This window comes from Gopherus flavomarginatus, chromosome 7, assembly GCF_025201925.1.
Source record: "Gopherus flavomarginatus isolate rGopFla2 chromosome 7, rGopFla2.mat.asm, whole genome shotgun sequence".
In the NCBI taxonomy this organism is placed as follows: Eukaryota; Metazoa; Chordata; order Testudines; family Testudinidae; genus Gopherus; species Gopherus flavomarginatus.
This window is the reverse complement of record NC_066623.1, coordinates 341,773-365,505: the sequence shown is the minus strand read 5'-3', so window position 1 is coordinate 365,505 and position 23,733 is coordinate 341,773. Positions and strand designations below refer to the sequence as shown.

The window sequence follows — 23,733 nt, the reverse complement described above, 5'->3', positions numbered from 1 at the left end:
CGAGCACACCCGCCGGGTCAGCCGCGGCCCGTCCCCAGGGCCACGCCCCCACCGCGCCACAGGCACCGACTCCGCAGACTTGAATGAAAACAGAACACGAGGAACTTAAACCTGCCGCCGGATCCCAGCCAATCACAGAGATTGTTGTCGACCGTAGCCAATCAGGGCGACCAGGGGACGGGACCAAACACAAGGGTCGCTCTTTGATTGGGTAATGTCCGTGTGACTCGAGCTAAGTGAGAACCTATTGAGGGAGAGAACGGTGGGCGGGACGTTTGCTATTGTTATTGGACGGACATAAGGGGTTCCGTCCATATCTAGCGCTGATTGGCTCTGTGAAGCCAATCACCACCCTCGGGAGCACGTGTTTCATGGGGGCGGGGTCTGTATCTATTAGTGACGGGGGGGTAACTATTTGACAGAGAACGCCCGGCCTGGTGACGTGTGTCTGTGCATGCGCACCTTGGTGGCCATGTTCCTAGCGCCTCGCGCGTTGGGTGTCTGGGAGCCGCCCTCCCGGTACGGGGCGCGCGAGTGTCCAGGGGCTGTGACGCTGGGTGGGGCCGGGCCGAGCCCCGGTCGCTCCCTCCCTGGCCCCGCTCCCGCTGCGCTGTCCGTGGGCCCCGCTCCCGCGTGGGGCGCAGCCTGGGGGCTCCCCCGCTCACCAGGGCCGCGCCTCCGGCGGCCCTTCGCGGAGCAGAGAGCCGGGCGGCCCCTGCCTAGGTCAGAGACGGGCTGTGTCCAGCACCCGACACTCTGCGCCCGGCTCCTGCTGCGCTGCCGTTCCCGGCGCTGTCCCCGAGCGTGGCTGGATGCTCCGGCCGGCAGAGGATCTGCTGGGAGGCGCCCGCCGTGGCTGGGCCAGTGGGAGTCCCGTCGGGGCTCCTGGGTGCTACTGCAACACACGCATAATGAAACCGGCCGGAGCGCGGTGATAGACGCGGCCCTGCTACCTGTCGGTGGCGCTCAGGCTTCGGTCAGCGTCAAGAGGTGCAGGAACGGGGCCTGCTTGACCCCGTGTTTGCATTACTTCCTAATGCTCTTTAGCCTGTGCCTCACTGGGCTGGACACCCTCTGTAGGCTCAGATCATTTAATTTGGAGGCTTTGTCACCCAGAACCCTTTGGCTGCCTCCAAAGGTAGTGACTGCTTCCCCTGCCGTGGAATCATTCTTTGAAGCTCAGTTTTTAGCTGACTCAACTATGTAAGAGAATTGTATTGCTGTGTGGGCACTGACTATTCAGAAGTCAGTGTTTTCTATGGGCCATGGGATAGGATGGGTCCCTGAGCTAGCTGCCTCGTAGGGAAGGGTTGTGAGCTGTGTCTAGGGTGGAGAATTCATTTTCTTCCATAACTGGCATACAGTTCTCTGTTTCATGACCCTCTTGTTCTTGGATGTGAAAAGGCTGCCTTTGGAAAAGCATCTGTATGTGAGAAAGACAGGTGGGTGGAAACACATGGTATACAGAAGCTTTGTGTCTAGGTTATAGTTAGCAGACATTTGCCTATAGTCCTAGAGAAAAAAATGCATATAATTAATGGGGCAAGAATTCCAAAGAGAAAAGGGAGCTGGTGGTAACAAATGTTTCTATTTAGGATTATTTCTGTGGCTTCAAGGTAGAACATGATGTTTAATGTAGTGAGAGCTTGGGAGGAAGAATGAGCAATTTGTGCTGGAAAACACTAAGAGTGAATTGGATGGAGGCTGACCCAGGCATAAGAATGAAAGAACAGCTATACTGGGTCAGACCAAAGGTCCATCTAGCCCAGTATCCTGTCTTCTGACAGTGGCCAATGCCAGGTGCCCCAGAGGGAACGAACAGATAATCAAGTGATCCATCCCGTCGCCCATTCCCAGCTTCTGGCAAACAGAGACTAGGGACACCATCCCTGCCCATCATGGCTAATAGCCATTGATAGACCTATCCTCCATGAACGTGGCTAGTTCTTTTTTGAACTCTTGTAGTCTTGGGCTTCATAACATCTTCTGGCAAGAAGTTCCACAGGTTAACTGTGCAATGTGTGGAAAAACAAAACAAAACTCCCTTTTGTTTTTTTTTAATCTGCTACCTATTAATTTCATTTGGTGACCCCTAGTTCTTGTGTTATGGCAGAGTAAACACTTCCCTATGTACTTTCGCCACACTAGTTATGATTTTATAGTCCTCTATCATATTCCCCCCTTAGTCATCTTTTCCAAGATGAATAGTCCCAGTCTTATTAATCTCTTGTCATACAGAAGCTGTTCCATCCCCCTAATCATTTTTGTTTCTCTTTTTGGAACCTTTCCCAACTCCCAATATATTTTTTTGAGATGGGGTGATCACATCTTCATGCAGTATTCAAGATGTGGGTATATCATGGATTTATATAGAAGCAACATGATATTTTCTGTCTTACCATCTATCGCTTTCTTAATGATTCCCAACATTCTGTTTGCTTTTTTGATTGCTGCTGCACATTGAGTGGATGTTTTCAGAGAACTAACCACTATGACTCCAAGATCTTTCTTGAGTGGTAACAGCAAATTTATATCTCAGCATTTTATATATATAGTTGGGATTATGTTTTCCAGTGTGCATTACTTTGCGTTTATCAACATTGAATTTCATCTGCCATTTTATTGCCCAGTCACCCAGTTTTGTGAGTTCCCTTTGTAATTCTTCACCACTATTTAACATCTCCCTATTCTGAAAACTGGCCATTTATTCCTATCCTTTGTTTCCTATCTTTTAACCAGGTTTCAGAGGGGTAGCTGTGTTAGTCTGTATCAGTAAAAATAACTAGGAGTCTTTGTGGCACTTTAGAGACTAACAAATTTATTTGGGCATAAGCTTTCATGGGACAGAACCCACTTCATCAGCTGCATGGAGTGGAAAATACAGTAGGCAGGTATAAATACACAGCACATGAAAAGATGGGAGTTGCCTTACCAAGTGGGGGGCCAGTGCTAACAAGGCCAATTCAATCAGGGTGGATGTGGCCCGTTCCCAGCAGTTGACAAGAAGGTATGAGTATCAACAGAGAGAAAATTATTTTTTTCCCTTTGTTGATATTCACCCCTTCTTGTCAACTGTTGGATTATAGTCCACGAAAGTTTATGCCCAAATAAATTTGTTAGTTTCCAAGGTGTCACAAAGACTCGTTGTTTTATCTTTTAACCAGTTACTGATCCATGAGAGGACCTTCCCTCTTATCCCATGAGAGTTTACTTTGCTTAAGAGCCTTTTGGTGAGGGACCTTGACAGAGACTTTCTGAAAATCTAAGTACACTATATCCACTGGATCCCCCTTGTCCACATGTTGTTGACCCCCCTCAAAGAATTCTAGTAGGTTCATGAGGCATGATTTCCTTTTACAGACACCATGTTGACTCTTCCCCAACAAATTATGTTAATCTATGTGTCTGACAATTTTGTTCTTTACTATAGTTTCAACCAGTTTGGCCGGTAAAGAAGTCAGGCTTACTGTCCCGTAATTGCCAGGATCACCTCTGGAGCCCTTTTTAAGAATTGGCATCGCATTAGCTATTCTCAAGTCATTTGGTACAAAAGCTGATTTAAATGATAGATTACAGACTACAGTTAGTAGTTCTGCAATTTCACATTTGAGTTTCTTCAGATGAAGAAACTTGGGTGAACACCATCTTGGGTGATACCATCTGGTCCTGGTGACTTATTACCATTTAGTTTATCAGTTTGTTCCAAAACGTCTTCTAATGACACCTCAGTCTGGGACAGTTCCTCAGATTTGTCACCTAAAAAGAATGGCTCAGGTTTGGGAATCTCCCTCTCAGCCTCAGCCATGAGAACCGATGCAAATAATTCTTTTAGTTTCTCCTCAGTGGCCTTATCGTCCTTGAGTGCTCCTATAGCCTCCCGATTGTCCAGTTGGCCCACTGGGTGTTTAGCAGGCTTCCTGCTTTTCATTTACTTAAAACATTTTTTGCTATTACTTTTTGAGTCTTTGGCTAGCTATTCTTCAAATTCTTTTTGGGCCTTCCTAGTTCTATTTTTACACTTAACTTGCCAGAGTTTATGCCCCTTTCTATTTTCCTCACTAGGATTTAACGTCCACTTTTTAAGGGATTCCTTTTTGCCTCTCACTGATTCTTTTACTTTGTTGTTTAGCTACAGTGGCACTTTTTTGGTTCTCTTACTATGTTTTTTTAATTTTGGATACACATTTAAGTTGAGCCTCTATTATGTTGTCTTTAAAAAGTTTCCATGCAGCTTGCAGAGTTTTAACTTTTTGGGCTGTATCTTTTAATTTCTGTTTAACTAACCTCCTCATTTTTGTGTACTCTCCCTTTCTGAAATTAAATGCTACAGTGTTGGGCTGCTGTGGTGTTTTTCCTGCCACAGGGAGGTTAAATTTCATTATATTATGCTCACTATTACCAAGCAGTCCAGCTATATTCACCTCTTGGACCAGATCCTGTGCTCCACTTAGGACTAAAGCAAGAATTGCGTCTCCTCTTGTGGTTTCCAGGACTAGCTGCTCCAAGAAGCAGCCATTTAAGGTGTCTAGAAACTTTCTCTGCATCCCATCCTGAGGTGACATGTATCCGGTCAATGTGGAGATAGTTGAAATCCCCCATTATTATTGAGTTTTTTTTAATTTTAATAGCCTCTCTAATCTCCCTGAGCATTTCACAGTCACTATCACCATCTTGGTCAGGTGATCGGTAATATATCCCTACTGCTATTCTTATTAATAGAGCATGGAATTACTATCCATAGAATCTCTAAGGTACAGTTTGGTTCATTTAAGATTTTTACTTCATTTGATTCTATGCTTTCTTTCACATATAGTGTCGCTCCCCCACCAGCACGACCTCATTCACTGACTCAGATACAGCCCTTCTCCCAGTCTCCTTCCTTGCCCAGAATTCTCATTGTTGCTCTCAGGAAAGTGGCACTACATATCCCAGTAGAGATGTTGCTGTTGCAAAGTGCAACTCTTGTGTTTAATCTCCTTGTAGACACTCCGAAGTCCTGAGGGAGTATGTAAAGCTATGTTAAGATATGGGGCTATAGATTTAGTTTTGTCACATTGTTTAGTTGTCATATATTTTTACTCTGACAGTTGAGATCTCATCCTATTTATTAAGCACGGACACTTTTTGACCCTGCATAAAACATACAGTCCCCCACACTATGAAGCTTAGTCTAAAAGATAAACAGAAAATAAGATGGGAAGAAGGTGTTACATTCAGGTATTTTGCTGAGTCACCATTTTCTGTTTTGTAGCTGAGGCAGAAGGGATCCCTGCTGATGGCAATGAGTATTTGGGGATGGCATGAGACCCCTTGACTTGTTCTTATGTCCTTGGCTTGATAGGAAGAGTGTATAAATCAACCACTGATACTTGCTACATTATAGAAATCTGCCAGTTAATGAAGGTTTAGCTTAATTGGCAGTTGGCTATTTGACTCTTTTAAAGATATATACATCTGCATTTTTGAGTTTTGTAGATATATAATTGTATCTATTTGACTGTTTTCCTTCCCCCTCCTTTGTAAACTCTGGGGCAAGGACTCTCTCTCTGTGTCTGTATAACATGCAGCACAATGGGGCTCTGATTCTGAGTGGGGGACTGTGAGTCACTGCACTACGCATAATAATCTGAGAATATGACTGGCTGCCTTGATCATGTATCCTGGGCTTCCATCAACAGACCGCAGAGCTGGCCTGGAGTAATCCTGTTGCCTTCTCAGGAGAGGGCTGACCGGTCTCAGTGCTTCAGTTCTGAGTTTCAAAGGAATAAACCATCCCAGAAGCTGAGCTAGATCCTCTGTAACTTTAGGATAAGATGCATTGCCCAGTTTAGTTCTGCTTCCCAGGACCAAACAGATGGCTGGCTAGTTTGTCGGATGCAGTGATCACACCTGGCTGTGACACAAGCAGGTTTATTGTGCAATGAACTTTCTTTTCCTTGGGACAGACCCTTGTCGTCAAGGTCATTCTCCCCTGGAGTTAATATGGTCAGCGTGGGAATTGGCACAAGGCCAGGCCTAGCAAGAGGAGCCAGCTCAGGATTGAGGTGTGTTGGATGCATGCTGACCATGTGGCTTGTCCAGGGCTGACTTTTGTGTGTCTAGTACTATTTCTCTTCACCAGATATGACACTGAGACAGATGAGACCATCCTGCAGAGGAGACAGAAGCAGATAGACTATGGAAAGAATACTGTTGGCTACCAGCACTTCCTACAACAGGTCCCCAAGTGAGGTGGTCCCTGGCTTACACCTCCAGTTCCCATATAAGCCTGCTGATTCAGACTATGACCACAGGCTCCCCACCAAGGGAAGTGGTACCTGAAACTGACGTAAAGTGACTTCCTTCCCTTTGATCCTGCCTAAAGGCAACTTCTTTTCCGTGCCCCCTTCCAAAAGTCCCAGAAACTTGGCATATTCAGGAGCCTTTGGAGCATGTTTCCTACATCCTACTGAGGCCCTGTTAGTGCCATGCTCCTGCTGGGTTAGGGTGGGCTTGATGCTGGGATGAGGAATGTTTAATAGAAGCACCTGGTCACTGATAAATGTCATGCTTCATTCCCAGGGCCGCTCGGCAGCCAGGGATTCACCCCCGAACTCCAAATAAGTACAAGAAATATAGCCGCCGCTCCTGGGACATGCAAGTCAAGCTGTGGAGACGGGCATTGCATGCCTGGGACCCACCAACCCAGCATCCTCTCCTGTGTGAACAAGGATTTCCAAGGAAAGTGCCTGCCAGTTGGTCTTGGCTCCTCTAGAGTCTTGCAGCACAGAAACTCTTGTAGAGGGAGGAAAGGGCGGAAGCCTAGTGTCATGAAACATGGAAGATCCACCCAAATCAATGGGTATCCTTCCCAGTGCTTCCTAGAATCCCTCTGAATATAGTGGCCATTACACTGAGCTGCTCTAGGCAGCAAATAGCTAGAGTGAACGGTATGTTAATATGCCTTGGGGGCCTGTGAAGCTTGGCGCTCTATGGCACTGAGAAGTAGGTATCAGGAGCCTTATACCATAGAATGGAGGGATTGATACAAGCAAAACCTACCAGGTGCTCAAATGTCCCAGTGATGAGCACAGTATACATTTCCCAGTGCTCTGGAAGATGCTTCTCTGTGTTGTATGTGGTATGTGCTTGCTTTGCCATCACCCTCAGCTGCATGGTGGGCATTGGGGTCCCAGCCCCTGTGCTTTTCTCCCCAACTGCTGGGTTTGATGAGAGAGCAAGGACTAGGTCAAGCATCTCCTGTCTCTTCCACCAGTGCTCACTGGAGAGGAGTCCTGCCTACCCCTCCCAGCCTGGACACAAGGAGTTGAAGGGCCTGATGATCTCCCCTAAGTTTGAAGCATGGAGTGGAATGACAGTGCTGCTCCATGTGATGACCAGTGCTGATCCTGTCCATTGACTGGATCAGTGTGATTTAAATTGCTGTTTGTTTGCAAGTCAGGAGCTGGTGAGTCTCTCAGGAATGATGGAGACAAACTCTTTGTGTGGCTTCTCAGAAGACTGGCCTGGTGCCCTGAGGCCTCTTGAAAATCTGCCAGGAGACTCACTGGGCAGACAGGTATTTGGGCTTTGACTGGGCTTGCTTCCTCCTGTTCCTGCTGGTGACAGGGACTTAGGGCTGCAGTAGGGAATGCTAGTTAATGGTTTGCTGTGGCACAGGGTGATCATCAGCTTGTCAGGAGGGGGTACTGTCTGTGAGGTGCAGTCTGGAAGTCTTGTGCCTTCCTCTGGACACTCTCTCATGCTGGAAAGTATTGTTGGGGAAGGGGAGAATAGGAGGGAAAGGATCCTCAGGGCTCAGCATCCTCTCCAGAGGGACACTCCCATGCTTTGGATTGCGGGCATGTGCTTCTCACATCAGGTTTGTTTTTTCCTTCCTATTCATTTGTCTGTATCCTGTTTTCACAGTTTGCTGGCCTGTCATGTCCTGGCTGCTCCTCTCCTTGGCTGCCCCAGGTCCACTCCAACTTGCTGCCCTTCCTAGGAAATGCACACACCTGCCCATACTGCTGGATGGGGCTATGAGGAGAGTCCAGAGCATTTTCTGCCTCTGAAATGACAGCATTTGGGGAGTGAGAAGAGCTCAGGCGTCAAGTTTCATACAAGCCCAGCTGCAAGGCTCTCCTGAGCTCATGGAGGACATGAGATTATCTTGAAGCTTGCCCCTGGGACAGAAGGGGGACTTGGTGTTAGTGTTGAGGCTTGGAGTTGAGCATCAGACCACTTACAAAATGCACAAACAGAGAAACAGCTGCTGTATCTCCTCCCATAGCCCAACTTCCAATGGTATAGAGAGTTTCTGTCACCTGAGTACCTGTAATGCCAGCATGCATAGGACCAATTCTTTCTGCTTCCCTTCAGGAATCTGTTTGGTCTCTTGTGTTCCAGGGAGATCTATATAGAAGGAGTTGGAAAAATGGAAACTGAGGTCAATAAAATTTACCAAAAGACTCTAACAGCTGCTGGCTGGGTTCTTTTTCTGTCCCTAAGCCTCTGGGGCTCTGCTCACCACAGGCAGGTTCAGGGAGGCTTTGGCAATTCACGAGGACTCAGAGAATGGGGAGTCGTGACCCTTCCCCCAGTGTGGGCACTCCACAAGCTAAGTAAAGATTGATCTGTAGGAGCAGCCAGACCAGCAAAGAGGGGAAATTCTGGGCAGCAGTTTGTCAGGCCCAGCCCAGAGGAGAAGTGATGGGGGAGAGGAGACTGCACAAGGAAACCATGAGTCTTAAGGGAGGAAGTTTACCCCGCCAAAGGGTTAATGTTGCCTTAGGGGTTGTTGCTGCCTTTCTTGCCATTGGTTGGAGGTGAAGATGATTAAATACTTACCATGAACAGGTCTCTGGAGATCTGCACTATCCAACCCCTCCACAATTGAATATGATGAGCTAGGCAGGAGCCTCTGGCTAGGCTGTGCGCTAGTTACCATCTCGCGCTTTCCTTCAGCATTGGGAAAGGGCTTCGAGGCTTGGAAATCCTCCAGGGCAGGTGGAATCTGGGCGAAGAGGGTGTGGCCTGTGCCGCTCTGGCCTAGAGGGAAAACTCCGCTGGGTCCTGCTGTAAAGTCACTGCCCTGCCAGTGACCCCATCATGGGAACAGGTGCTGGTTCCCGCATCCTGCCCTACAACAGTCCGTGGAGGCTGAGTGACCCGCATCCTGGTGCTGGCTACAGTGTGTTAAGGGCGCTCTCCTGCTGCCTCCCTCCCACCCCAAGCTGGATGGGGCAGCCGAGACCCCACCTCCCCCTGCGGGGGGGCTGGAGGGGAATGTTGGCCCTGGGGGAAGGGGCTGGTTTTGTGATGGGTTATGGGAGTGGGGACCTGGGGGGCAAGGCTGGGGGAGGGGTGATGCTGGTGCGGGAAGGAACGAGGCTGTCGGCGGGGGGGACGCTCGGATGCCCCCCCAGACGACATTTCCCGTCGTCCTTTGCTGCACGGCACGGTCCGAAGGGGGAGGCGCTGGGGCTGTGCCGGAGCCGGGTGCTGGGGGAGCCCCGAGGTGGGGCCGCGCCGGGCCCCGGTTGGTGTCTGCGGCTCGGGCGCGGCGCTGGCTCGGAGCGGAGCCGCCCGGCGCGGCGGGTCCCGGGCTGGACCCCTCGGTCTGTGGCGCGGGGCCGCCTGTCCGGTCCCATAGCTGGAAACCACCGGGGGCGGCGGGGCGCCCTGGCCCCGGTCCTCGGTGACCCCCCCGCCTTCTCCGGGCCCCCGGCTGACAGCCCCTGCCTCCTCCGGACCCCCAACTGGGACCCTCCCAGTTAACAGCCCCCTGCCCCCCCGTGCGCCCCCCGGCTGACAGACCCCTGTCCCCCAGCCGCGCCCCCTGCCCCAACCGCGGCCCCCCCGGCTGACAGCCCCTGCCTCCTCCGGGCTCCCAACTGGGACCCCCCAGTTAACAGCCCCCCCGTGCCCCCCCGGCTGACAGACCCCTGTCCCCCTGCCACGCCCCCTGCCCCAACTGCGCCCCCCCCCGGCTGACAACACCCTGCCTCCTCCGGGCCCCCAACTGGGACCCCCCAGTTAACAGCCCCCCCGTGCCCCCCCGGCTGACAGACACCTGTCCCCCTGCCGCGCCCCCTGCCCCAACTGCGTCCCCCCCCGGCTGACAGCCCCTGCCTCCTCCGGGCTCCCAACTGGGACCCCCCAGTTAACAGCCCCCCCGTGCCCCCCCGGCTGACAGACCCCTGTCCCCCTGCCGCGCCCCCTGCCCCAACCGCGGCCCCCCCCGGCTGACAGCCCCTGCCTCCTCCGGACCCCCAACTGGGACCCTCCCAGTTAACAGCCCCCCCGTGCGCCCCCCGGCTGACAGACCCCTGTCCCCCAGCCGCGCCCCCTGCCCCAACTGCGCCCCCCCCGGCTGACAACACCCTGCCTCCTCCGGGCCCCCAACTGGGACCCCCCAGTTAACAGCCCCCTGCCCCCCCGTGTCCCCCGGCCGCGCCCCCTGCCCCAACTGCGCCCCCCCGGCTGACAGCCCCCTGTCCCCCCGTGCCCCCCCGGCTGACAGACCCCTGTCCCCTGCCCCAACTGCGCCCCCCCCAGCTGACAGCCCCCTGCCTCCACTGGACTCCCAGCTGCCCCCCCCCCCAATTGGCAGCCCCCTGTCCCCCCCCACCTCAGCTAGCAGCCTCTTGCCACTTTCAGATACAAGTATCAGAGCCCGCCCTGGGACAGCAGGGGAAGGCTGGGATGATTGTCCCCTAGTGCTGCTCTGGGGTTGGAGGTGGGGAAGTGGGCCTGAGGCTGGCACCTTCTGTGCTGGTCTGGTGTTGCCATTGTGAGGGACTGACTGGAGCTGGATGGGCGCTGACATCGGGTGACCTTGCTCTGCTTTAGTGTCTGTGTTGGATTTTCTCAGCCCCTGCAGGGATACCTCTCCTCATCACTAGGTGCCTGGCACTGTAGCCTGTGGGCCTTTGTCCCTCTTTCTGCTCATATGACCTGTGGGATCAGTTGGCACTTGACAAGTTCGGAGTGGTGCAGGGGTGAGCACATTGTTTCTCTGGGTTGAGGTTTGACTGGTCCCAGCAGCTTCGTGGATGCAGTGGGGGTGAGTTGACTTGAAAGGGTTTAGTCTGAGAATGGGAGATGCCAGCTGCCTGGACAGCTGATGCAGGTGGCAAAGGGATCATCGCCGTTGGGCTACTTTTACTAGGGAGCAGCAAAAAGGCCCATAGGTTTAGGTTGGCTGTTTGGTTTTGCTTTCTGCTTTGGAGAGTTCTCTGCTCGGGGCCTTGGTGTGTGCTTCCTGCTGTAGCTTGCACTAGGTTAGGCAGATCAATTCCCTCTTGCTACTGCATGTTGTGTGTGGGAAAGAAGGTAGGTGGTGTTGGCTTCCTCCTCTGAGACACAAAAGTGTTGACAGAGAGAGACGCCTTAAACCCAAGTCAGCCTGCTCTGTGGTGGTGGTCACTGACCGAAGCTGCAAGGATCGCTGCATCTGGCTTCTGGTAGTAACTGAGGTGCTGCTGCCTGTTGGTGGCTTTGCCCCATGTGGATCCTGGAGTTTGCACCCTGATGAGATTAAATTGTATAAATCAGTGGTTCTCAACCAGGGGTCCGAGGCCCCTTGCAGAGCTGTGAGCAGGTGTCAGGGTGTCCACCAAGCCCCCCTGAGCCCCACCACCATGGGCTGAAGCTGAAGCCTGAGCAACTTAGCTTTGTGGTGCCCCTGTGGCATGGGGCCCCAGGCAGTCGCCCTCCTTGCTACCCCCTAATGGCAGCCCTGACTTTACAGAAAAGAGTTGTTGTGGCACAGGTGGGCTGTGGAATTTTTATAGCCTGTTCAGGGGGTCTCAGAAAGAAAAAAGCTAAGAACCCCTGGTATGAATAATGCTTTGCACTCTCTAATGGCAGCTGCCAGAGGAGCTTAATGTGCGTTACTAATGTTAGTGGATTAAGTTTCCCTTAGGCATGTTTGGGGCTGTCTGAGGCACAAAGAGCTGACATGACTTGCCCAAGATAATACAGGGAGCCTGTGGCAGAACTGGGACTAGACCTCAGGAGCCCTATGCTGTTGCTGCAGCCACAGCACTGTGCAACCTGGCCATTAGTTATTTTCATTACTGAAAGGCCAGAATATTTATTGGGTCACAATAAGATTGCTGATTCCACCTGCTGCCCTATGCTTGGGGTGGGGAGCTTGTTTACCAAAGTTGCTGGAGATGATACTCCAACTGTTAAGGAGGGAGAATTGTTCAGTTGGTTGGTGCAGAAACCAGAAGCTCGACTTACAGCTTGCTTGGTCCTGGGATTACGGGAGGAAGAGGAGGGCTAGCTGTAGAGGCAGGGCTCATGAAATGTGCCTGGGAGGTGGGGGCTGAAGGAAAGAAGTTCACATTGGATAGGGTGATGGAAGTAGCTTGAGCTCAGTAAGGCAAGCAAAAACCTAAATTCTCTGAGCCCCAAAGTGATAAAACAGATCCTTATGGGATGGTGATGAGCTCGTGTATTCTGGGCCTGGGAAGGCTGATTCTGGCTCAAATAAGTATTGGTAGCTTGTTTCAGGCTGTCTGGGGCTTAGTTTCATTCAAGGAGACTTAGAACACCAGTATTTTCTCTCTCGGCTCTACGTAGCAAGCCTGGGGTGCGCAGGCAGGTTCTCTGACCTTGGGGCTGTGCCTGATGTTACTAACATGCCTGTTTGTGTTACAGGATCGGTGGGGATGGAGTGAGAGGTGTCTAGCCAGGGATGAAGATGGTAGTTCAGTAGGTACAGTAGCAGCATGATGGCCATTGAACAAGACTGGACTTGATAAAGGAGGAGGAAGGATAGCAGGAAGTAGGAGCTGGGGGCTCTAAGCTGGTGTTGGTGCCAGGCCTCCAGGAATCATGATTACAGAGCGACTGCAGAAACAGTCTGGAAGAGCTGAAATGCACATCCTTCAACGTCAGCCTGGTAAGATGTTTCTCTGCCTCAACCTTGCAGGTTTAGTCCATGTTGGAAATGGTATCAAGATTATTTTTAGTTGTGGGGAGGAGGAGTCCACATTTTTCATCTGCACTGAACCAAGTTCCCAGTGTGGTGTCAGTGGGCGCTGTGCTGCAACATTTGTCAGCTTTCAGGCTGGCTGTAAAATTGGAGCCTGTGTGACTTGTGGTCACTAAACAGCCCCAAGTATTTGAGAGCTTAACCTGTGGCCCCAGCTCAGGTAATCACATTCTGCCCTCTAAATTCTGAATGCAGTTTTGGTGGGATTCAGCATTCCAATTCACTTCAGCCCTAAACTCTTGTGCAGTGCTGATTGCGCTCTTATTGAGGCTGTTGTCCCTGCCACGGAAGTGGCTGCATATCTGCTGTGTGGGCAGCAAGCCTTGGAAGGCATTAATCTTTTTTGTAGAGGTTTTTGGGATCCCTTAGGATGAAAGGCAAGATGTTATGAGGAGAAAGTATCTTCCTCTGTCTTAGCAGGACTGTTGTAAGCAAGACACAAAGTAATTCTTCCACTCTGCTCCGCACTGGTAAGGCTTCAGCTGGAGTATTGTGTCCTGTTTTGAGCACCGCATTTCAGGAAAGATGTGGACTAATTGGAGAAAGTTCAGAGAAGAGAAATAAAAATGATCAAAGGTCTAGAAAACATGACCTGTGAGGGAAGATTGAAAAAAATTGGGTTTGTTTAGTCTGGAGAAGGGAAGAATGAGGGAAGACATGATAACAATCTCCAAGTATGTAAGAAGTGTGTTAAAAGAGGAGGGTGATAAATTGTTCTCCTTAACTACTGAGAACAGGACAAGAAGCAATGGGCTTAAATTGCAGCAAGAGAGATTTAGGTTAGACATTAGGAAAAAATTCCAAGTTGTAAGAGTGAAAAGCACTGGAACAAATTACCTAGGGAGGTTGTGGAATCTCTGTAATTGGAGGCTTTTAAGAACAGGTTAGACAAACATCTGTCAGGAATGCCCTAGATCAGTGTTTCTCAACAACCAGTCCATGGACTGGCCCTGGTCCCTGTGATCTCCCTGACACAGTTTAGGAAGGCAGCAAGCCAATTCATGGTATCAAAAAGGTTGAGAAACACTGTTCTAGATAATGCTTAAGGACTGAACTAGATGACCTGTTGAGGTCCCTTCCAGTCCTACATTTCTATGATTTTCCATAGTTCAGCATGTTACTTTTTTGTAATAAGCCTGGTTTTTGTCTCCTCTTCCAACCCCCAAAATATTAACCAAAACAAATTAATTATGCCTGAAATCTCACCTGTGGTCTTATGCCCAGAGCAAATTTTTTTTTTGTTTGGGAGTGGGGAGGAATCTCTGCTACTTAAATCCCGTCTCTTCTTTGGGATCATTGGCCTCTGTGCATAACTCTGGTGCCTGCTTTGGATCTCTGCTCCTGAAGCGTGAGGGGGATGTGGGCATGAAAGAGAGGCGGAAGCACTGGAGTAATGCATGAGTTGCTTGAGCATTGCAATAGCAGCATGTTGAAACTGACAGGTTGCTATTTGAGAGAGAGAAGGTAGGTGAGGGAATACCTTTTCACTGGACCAACATCTGTTGGTGAAAAGTACAAACTTTTGAGCTACACAGAACTCTTCTGCTTCCTTTCCTAGAGAGGAAGAAGTTGCTATTTGGAATTTCACTCTGTTTGGGTTGTTAACTTGAAAATGTGTTTGGGACTAAGGAGGGCTTGAAGTTCTTGACCCTTCTCCTGCATCAGCAAATCTCAGTTTTGCTCCCAGACCTTACCTTGCTGCAGGTTCCAAAGTAATTTTCCAAAGAGAAATTGTGTGGTAGCTCCTCCCTGCTTGTCCAGTCGTGAACCTCAGATTTATATTAGCAAATCTTCTCTCTCCTCATCCCCTGTCTCTGCTCCTCCTCCCTCTGAGCTTCCCTGTTTTGCACCCTGTGTTGAGCCAGCCATTGGCGATCAGTAGGATGACTTGACTGAAATCAGTCATTTAAATCACCGATTTTATTAACGATTTAAGTCAGCAAGCAGGAAACTTTACATAATAGATTTTAATCTTGTTTTGAATTTGTACTTTTAATTATTTTTCTAAAGAGCAGTTCATTTGCATTGGTTGATATAACCATTGAAATATGTAGAATTGCAACTCAATATAAACTTCATGCTAAATTTGATACTACTTTCTGCCAACCTTGAGGATACACTATATACACATTTATATAAGCTATTATATAGATCAACATACATTCATTTGGATTCTTAATTTGTACATTTTTTATGATGTTAGAACAGTTGTTCTCAGATGTATTTGATCATACCCCCCTTTTTTTGTGTCTGTAGTAGTTTACACTCTCCCCTCCACCACACAAGTCATATACTGATAAAATCAACATGCAACTCTCACTAACTATTAAAAACAGTAAGGCATTGATTCAAACAGACTTTTGTTTTTCACTTGTTTTTTTTTTCTGTTGCACGAATGAGCCAACAATCCATAATAACAAAACATTGGAAAGAGTCCAGCTCCGGGCAACAAAAATGATTAGGGGGCTGGAGCCCATGACTTACGAGGAGAGGCTGAGGGGAAGTGGGATTGTTTAGTCTGCAGAAGAGAAGAATGAGGGGGGATTTAATAGCTGCTTTCAACTACCTGAAAGGGGGTTCCAGAGAGGATGGATCTAGCCTGTTCTCAGTGGTGGCAGATGATAGAACAAGGAGCAATGGTCTCAAGTTACAGTGTGGGAGGTCTAGGTTGGATATTAGGAAAAACTTTTTCACTAGGAGGGTGGTGAAGCACTGGAATCGGTTCCCTAGGGAGGTGGTGGAATCTCCTTCCTTAGAGGTTTTTAAGCTCAGGTTTGACAAAGCCCTGGCTAGGATGATTTAGTTGGGGATTGGTCCTGCTTTGAGCAGGGGGTTGGACTAGATGACCTCCTGAGGTCCCTTCCAACCCTGATGTTCTATGATTCTATGATAATAAGAGCAAAAGCAAAACCGTGATTGTGGTAGATACTTACAATTAAATGTGCAAAACGTTGTAGTAAACGGATTAATGTACACCAGCCTTGGTGACCCCATTAAAATGGGGTTGGGACCCACTTTGAGGTTCCGACCCACAGTTTGAGAACTCCTGATCTGGAGGAATCAACTTTACCAGTTATTCATTTGTGTGCGTAAAATGTGTGCTGTATTTTTTTCCTAAAGCTTCTCATGGCTCCCCTCCAGATTACAGGCTGTGTCCCCTAGTTTAAGAGTGTTAGAAAATGGAGAGTGACACATTTCTTATTTACTAGATGACTTTCTACTTGTGATTTGTGTCAAGCTACTATTGGGATGGAAATTGGAATTCAATTAAACATTCTCAAAACAGCATTTAAAATTTTTTTATTTGCTAAATTAAACCATTTTAAATGTGCTGGAGACATAAAGTAAGTTTATCAAAACACGTTACAGCAGTATGTTTTAAATATATTAAACAAAGGAAATATTAACTGTAGTTAGTGAGCTAACAGATTGTTTCTAGTCACCATAGACCAGATTCTGAAAAGTATTTAGGTGCCTGCCTGAAGGTGCAGAAAAGTACATAGTGAGATTAGGTGCCTAACTCCATTGAAATCCATGGGAATTAGTTACCCAATCTGCTTAGGCACCCAAAAGTGCCTGTCTCCATCTTCAGGTGCCTAAGTACCTCTGACAATCTGGCCCCATATCCTTCAACTTTTTAAAATGAGTAGATCTCCTTTCCCACCTGGTTTTTATTCATAGATTGGAAGAGGAAAACAAGCTTTCCAGCCTTTTCAACTTCCATTTGGTTTCTCAGCTTTGAATGAACTAGTCAAAATGAAGTCTCTCCATCTGCTACCTAAACTGAAACCAAAAGTAATTAAGGCAAAAGCTTTTCTGCACAACAGAAATAGAAAGTACGTCCGTTTGGAAAAAATGTGACTACCAGCATTCCTTCCATTGTAAAGACTGACAATAATATAGATACTTAATGCAGCTTATGATATTGTGACATATTTATAAAGCTTGAGTTGACCTCAAAAGTTAACATTTTCCTGCTGATTCTGTGTCTAATTAAAGTAGTAACACCCTTTGAGTCATTAAAATTTGAGGAGGGCTCCCTGTTGCAGCATATTTTTCATTTAAGTGATTTTAATTGAATGTAGGGAGTTTAGGCCTTAAAGTTGCCATAGTTTCAAATTTAATTTTAAACAGGTTTTATTTTTAAAAAGAAAATGTATTTAATATAAATCCTTTTTTTGAAGTGGAGGGAAAAACATCAATTTTTATCCTGCCTGCGGATCGGTAACAGGAGAAAGAAGAGAACAGGAGAAGATGCTAGCTCAGTTGCTGACTAAGGCTGAGACACGGATCATGAGGAGGGAGGATGAGATGGCAGGGTTTCATGACGCAGAACAGCACACTTCTTACACATACTTCTCACTATCAATTTTATATAGCCAACCATTAGTCTATGCCTTGGGCCCCACTGATGTGATGATTGTAAGTGCCTCGGATTCGCCACTGCATCCAGCATCGCAAGATGTTTATGCTAAAGTGATAGTAGTGAAATAGTTAATGGAATTGAAACATAATCTGCTGTTGTGCTTCAGAATTAACCCATCACTAAATTCAGATCTGTCAGCTGTTGGTGGCAGACTTGGGCCCAATCCAATTGTCAGCCCATAATTCTGTCATGTTTGGAAGGCTTTCTTCACAGCCTTACAGTCTAGAAACTTTAAAACAAAACCAAGCGTGTTCTCCCAACCCCTCTTCTTGAAGCTCTCTGCCTTTAGTGTATCTCCTGAGCCCACACATGCACCTTTCCTCAAGGGCCTCTGATTTGGGTGCATCCTTCCTAACACCCCCAGACCTGCCCTTTAGATGCTCTGGATGGAGTGCCTGTCCCTTCTCCACACACACACACATCTGCCCCCAAGGACCACTGCTGATTTTTTGTTTTTTTCAGTTATTCTCCTATATTTTAAAGTGTTTTTTTCCCTCTTTGCTGTGCCAGCCCTACTTGCAGAGGAATGTGAGACATGAACAAGAGGAGAAAAGTATGACTGATTATACCCAAAGTGCTGATGGATGCCTAACAGAAATTAACTGAAGAGAGAGACCGGTTTCAGAGGGGTAGCCACGTTAGTCTGCATCAGCAAAACAACGAGGCGTCCTTGTGGCATCTTAGAGGCTAACAGATTTATTTGGGCATAAGCTTTCGTGGGCTAAAACCCACTTCATCAGATGCATGGAGTGAAAAATACGGTAGGCAGGTATACATATATATTACAGCACATGAAAAGATGGGAGTTGCCTTACCAAGTGAGGGGGCCAGTGCTAAGGGGGCCAATTCAACCAAGGTGGAAGTGGCCTATTCCCAACAGTTGACAAGAAGGGGGGAATATCAACAGAGGGAAAATTATTTTGTTGAGAGGGGAGTCCTTGGTCTTTCCTGTGATGATGTGATTCCATATGTTTCCCTCCATAGCCTTTGTATGACCACACAGACGTGGCTCACTTTGGCAGCCCCTTCCAGCTTGCGTCTGGTAAGTGTTTGGATGGACTTCCACCTTCTGTGCCCACATCACACTTCTGTCCTCTGATTTCATTTTTGTTTTAGAATTTTCTACTTGAACCTCCCAGCAAAAGCAAGCTCTTAGCAGAGATCAGGCCATTAGGAGTGTTTCCATGATCTTACTTTTATAGTGCCAGCGGGAACAATTATTTTCAGCAAAACTAAACCAAACATTGCAGCATCAAGTATCTGAGTGTGAAACTGACTGTTCATTGTCCCCAAAGAGTGATGTATGAGCTATATTTTTAAAACATTTTTTAATCATCTCTGGTTATTTTAGTAACAGAAGAGAGGAAATTTGTTTAAATAAAACTAGTAAATGGAATCCCTTTATTGTTCACCTTTTCTGGCCATATCAGTTTTAGGATTTTGCACTGGTTCCCATCCCTGTAGTATCACATGTAGTTTTATTGTTGTGGCATGGAAGCGCCCACACTGTGCCGACCACACATGCAGCAAGATGCAGTCCCTGCTGAAGGAGAACGCAGGGTAAAATTAGTAACAGATGCAGGGAGGGGAAGGGACAAAATGCCCAACCAGCATTTTAAAGATCAGTATTAGTGGCTGCTATTAGTTGGCTAATTGCTGGGGTTGGAGAGAATGTCAGAACAGGATTAGATTGATGAACTAGCAAGACAAAACCTTCAACTGTGATATGTGTGTATCAAACTAGTTAAAAGTATCCTGACTCCTGAGCAGCTTACAGAGCTTTTCTCCAGGGGAGTAAAGAGCTGTTTCTCAATCATGAGGGAACCTCCTCAGAGGGAAGAGTATTTCTCTGGTACTAAGTCTTTCACATTCTCAATGGAATTGCCTCCAGTCCCCCATTTTAAATAGTTTCTTGCCTGGCAGCAGTTCTCTAGGTGCTTGTAACATCACTGATCATGGGAAAGAGGGAAATGATCCATTCCAGCGAGGTGATACTGCTGAAGTCAGTTATAACATTGGCTTGGTCACACAAGTTGGGCCTGCATAGCCCAGTGATCCAGATATTACTCCTGTCTATGGTTCCAGCCCTGATAGTGCTTTATTGTATGGAGTGGTTCTCACTGGATGTCTGTATGTTCAAAGTGTGTGTAAGTATCTTCTGGGGCCCAGGGCTCTGAGATTCTCCTCCCTGTGTCTCTTGTCTGAAAGCTCTGTTCTCTGTTTCAGAAGCTGTCTGTCTTGGTCTACTTCTCTTTGCCTCAGCATGTTTTTGTTCTGGCCTTTTCATGGTATGAGACTTATTCTCAATTATTTCTGGCATTGTCTCTCTACTACATATGCAACTGCACAGATTGCTGTGTGCCAGCCCTTCAGGAAGGTTCCTGTAGTTCTCATAGACAGGCAGTCCCCACAGTGAACTCTCATCTTTCCTCGTCCATATCTGTCTAAGGGCTGAATGTTGTTCAGCTAGGTTAGGCAACCCTCTAGGATTGTCCTGGAGTCTCCTGGAATTAAAGATTAATCTTTAATTAAAGATTGTCATGTGATGAAATCTCCAGGAATTTTCCAAGCAAAGTTGGCAACCCTACTTGTATAGGGTTTGGTATCGTTTGCATTCAGTGAAGATTTTCAGCAGTTAAGCAGGCTGGTGGGCAAAGAACAATGCTCAGATAGAAATCTTGCTCTAGATCGAAGCAGTGTTGCTCTGTCAAGGCTTTGTGAATTGGGGATGTTTGTAGGGACTGGTCAGTAACTGTGGAACCTGCTACACTTTGGTTTATTTTGATGTTCTAGGACTTGCCCTTGCTCACAGTTGCTCAGCACACCATTTTCATTGCTGAGTTCCTCAAACTTAGAGATGTCAATTGTGGAGGTGGCTGCAACTTTCCCTCCAATTCCAAACTTCCAGGCAGGATGTCTGTTTGCTTTTTCCCCAGTTCACGCCTTCTGCCAGAGCAGAGTGTCTGGCACAGGCTTGTCTCTCCATGGTTTCAGCATATCAGCATTAGGGAGCAGGGGAGGCTTATCAGTCCCTTTGTTCCCCCCTGCTTTGCTTCTCCAGTGTACATCACTCCTTTAACAGAATATTCTTTGCTGTTCCACCTCCCTCCATGTGTTGTCACCTTGCCAGCCTGATTAGAGGGAAGCTGTGTTCAAGGGTGTCAAGGTATTTTTTCCCCAGTTTGAACTTTACCGTCCAAAAGTGGGGACCTGCATGTACCCTTCTAAGCTTAATTCCTAGCTTAGACCTGATAGCGCCAGCACCAGCCAAAATATAGTGTTTGGCACACTCTGTACCCTCAAAACCTTCCCTGGGGAACCCAAGACCCAAACCCCTTGGGTCTTAAAACAAGGAGAAATAAACCATCCCCCCTCCTTTCCCCCACCAATCCCTGGTGAGTTCAGACCCAATCCCCTTGGGTCTTAAACAAGAAAAAAAAAATCAGGTTCTTAAAAAAGAAAGCTTTTAATAAAAGAAGAAAAAGTAAAAATTATCTCTGTAAACTCAGGATGGAAAATGTTTACAGGGTATTCAGCTCATATAGACTAGAGGGACTTCCTCCCCCTTAGCCTGAGATTAAAAGTTACAGCAAACAGAGGTAAAACTCCTTCCAGCAAAATACACATTCACAAGTTAAGAAAACAAACATAAGACTAATCCGCCTTTTCTAGCTAGTACTTACTATTTTGAACATTTGAGACTGTTTCAGAAAGACTGGGGAAACCTGGGATGCACGACTGGTCCCTCTTAGCCCCAAGAGCGAACAACGAACAAAACAAACAACACAAACAAAGACTTCCCTCCACTGAGATTTGAAAGTATCTTGTCCCCCGATTGGTCCTCTGGTCAGGTGTCAGCCAGGTTTACTGAGCTTCTTAACCCTTTGCAGGTAAAAGAGACATTAACCCTTAACTACCTGTTTATGACAAAAGAGCTTCCAGTTATGGAAGACAAATTGGGATCTGTGTTTGGAAATAAAGATTAAAAGAGCTAGAACTTCTCACGGGTATCCAGTAATGACAGCAGTGGGGGCCAGATGGTGAGTCAGTCAGGACTGCCTGTGCTCATCTTTGTGTGGAACTGGGAACTACCATAGACACAGAATAAAGGGAATCAAACTATAAAGCCCAGTGGTCAGAAATAGACTTTGTTGGGGCAAGCCCTTCTCTGCCAGGTGCATGCAGTGCCCACTCCCCAATTAAAGGTTATTTGGAGGGCATCAGAAGTTACTGGATGGGGTGTTGTGGCACTGGTCCCTCATTCAGGACTGTGGGACAGCTGGTGAGGCAGAGGCCATGCTGTTAAATCTCTCCCTCTTTTGTGGTGTCTCTTGCAGAGAGGGCTTCCTGGTGGGACCTAATCTCCTGTCCCAGGATACACCTTCAGGACAACACAGGTTTCAGTTGCCACCACTCCGGCTTGAGTCTGTCTCCTTGCAGCCAAGACTGCTGCCCTAAGACCAGCCTTCCATCCCAAACACTAGCCACGGACCTGCTCACCTTGGGGAAGGCTTCTGTGGTCCCCACCAAAAGGCACTGCTGCTCACCCTCAGTGCCTGAGAATTTCTTCCACTGGCATCCCCTCTGTAGGCCCCTTGGCTCCAAAGTGTGGACTCCTATCAAGCATCGGGGCAGCAGTGGAGAAGGTGCTTTGGAAGAGCAGCCCCCTATCCCAGACCATGGAGCCTGCAGTCTCAGGTTTTACCAAGCTCCAGGTGCATCTCTTCAGTGTGTCCAAGGTGGTGGTGGTGGTGGCAGTAGCCCCCCTTTTTTCAGTCTGGCCCTGTCCCGGGAATCTCTAGTCAGCATGTTGTGGGAGAGTGAGAAGATCTTGCAGCCCTTCCCCTTGCAACGTCGCTTCTCCTTATCACCTGTCCGGTTCCTGCCCTCCCCACAGAGCTCTGCTTCCTCCACACCAGAACTGCTCAGGCACCAGCACGGCCTCCCACACAGCCAGTCACAGCCCTGTGATCTAGACACAAAGAAGAATGGTCTCAAGCATTGCCATGACGAGGATGCAAAATGGCACCGTCCCTCACTCAACTTCTACAAGATGAACCAGGTAGGATGGAAGGAGTAGGGCAAGAAGCAGCATTTTTTGGAGAGGGGGTTGTTTGTTTTTTTGTAGCTTTTTAAGGCAGGAAGGAACTATTACCATCATTCAGTCAGATCTCCTGAACAATACAGACCAAAGAACTTCACCCAATAAATGCATTAAGCCCAGTATTTCTGTTTGAGCTATAGCATCTTGGAAAGATATCCAGTCTTGACGTAAAGACTGCAATGATGGAGAATCTGCTAGGTCCTAAGAAAAAACATGCCAAAATTCCCCAAAATAAAAAGGTAGGACTTGACACTTCAAATGTTAGAAAAAAGTCAGAAGAAAAATACAGTTTTAGGCTGTTGAATATACCATGAAAGGTAAACAAATGTCATGGTCTAGTCAGAAGGTTTGTATCCTTGTTAATGTTCAGCCTATACAGGTAACTACAGATGAAATTCTGTGTCCTGTGTAAATGGCAGGTCTTCTTCTGTATATAGAAGTTGCTCCCAACAGGTGAGGATGAAGAGAGGAGCTGCAGGCTTTATGTAAATCTGTATCTCTGCTATCAGTGCAGATTGGGAAGAGGGAAGATTGTCGGGGCCATATAACTGCACAACTTGCAGACTGCTCCTGTTCCATATCAGTCCAAGCAGCAGAGAAATTAGGGGCTGGAGCTGGTACTGCAGGCAGGGAGCCTTTCTTGTTGTCGTGGTAGAGAAATCTCACAACACTGGCACATTCATCCTCCTTGCTAGCACTGTTGGAAGGGCTCTGTTCTAGACTCCTAATCCTTCTTGTTTGTTTGACAGAAGCAGTTCTCAGGAGGAGGCCTCTGTTTCTTAGACAAGGCTGAGGAAGGCAGTGTTCCATCATGGTTCTTGGCTTGCAACCCACAAGCCCCTTCAGCCCCATGCAGTCCCATCAGCAGCTATGGCCAAGTGCTGAGTGAGGAAGAGGAAGATGAGGCAAGGAATCGAAGCTGGCACCTGGGCAGCCAGAGGACCTTTTTCCAGCAAGACTTTAGTGACCTGGATCTGAATCTGATTGAAGAGAACTAGGGTTGCATATACATTCTGGAAACTGCAGAGCTCCACCTGTCCCCACCGGGGGGAGGAGGGGGAGCGTGCACACCCACGGATGCAAACGCGGCTTGGGCATCAGCACCGCTAGGGCTCTGCAGGGGACAGCGGCCCTGGCCCGGATGAACTTTTTTTAAAGGAAAAAGTTAAAAGTTGCTTCAGTGCAATGTGTGTAACTGAGGGGAGGGCGCTGACT

The 23,733-nt window shown here is 47.9% G+C and overlaps 2 protein-coding genes across 2 annotated transcripts; both read left to right on the top strand.

The window, feature by feature from the left end:
* Positions 1 to 464: 464 nt before the first annotated feature.
* LOC127055417 (oocyte-specific histone RNA stem-loop-binding protein 2-like) lies at positions 465 to 8,819 on the top strand. Its single transcript, XM_050962357.1, has 7 exons — positions 465 to 519; positions 1,365 to 1,442; positions 5,946 to 6,044; positions 6,122 to 6,226; positions 6,562 to 6,724; positions 7,442 to 7,558; positions 7,909 to 8,819. Exons 1-7 carry the CDS (start codon positions 473 to 475, stop codon positions 8,023 to 8,025), a joined length of 726 nt encoding a protein of 241 aa, XP_050818314.1. The 5' UTR covers positions 465 to 472; the 3' UTR covers positions 8,026 to 8,819.
* Positions 8,820 to 12,732: 3,913 nt separating this feature from the next.
* On the top strand, positions 12,733 to 23,546 carry FAM53C (family with sequence similarity 53 member C). Its single transcript, XM_050962358.1, is given in 5 exon segments — positions 12,733 to 12,854; positions 12,856 to 12,895; positions 18,399 to 18,456; positions 21,752 to 22,476; positions 23,268 to 23,546. Coding segments are annotated over 5 exon segments (1,098 nt in total). The 5' UTR covers positions 12,733 to 12,828; the 3' UTR covers positions 23,517 to 23,546.
* Positions 23,547 to 23,733: the final 187 nt, after the last annotated feature.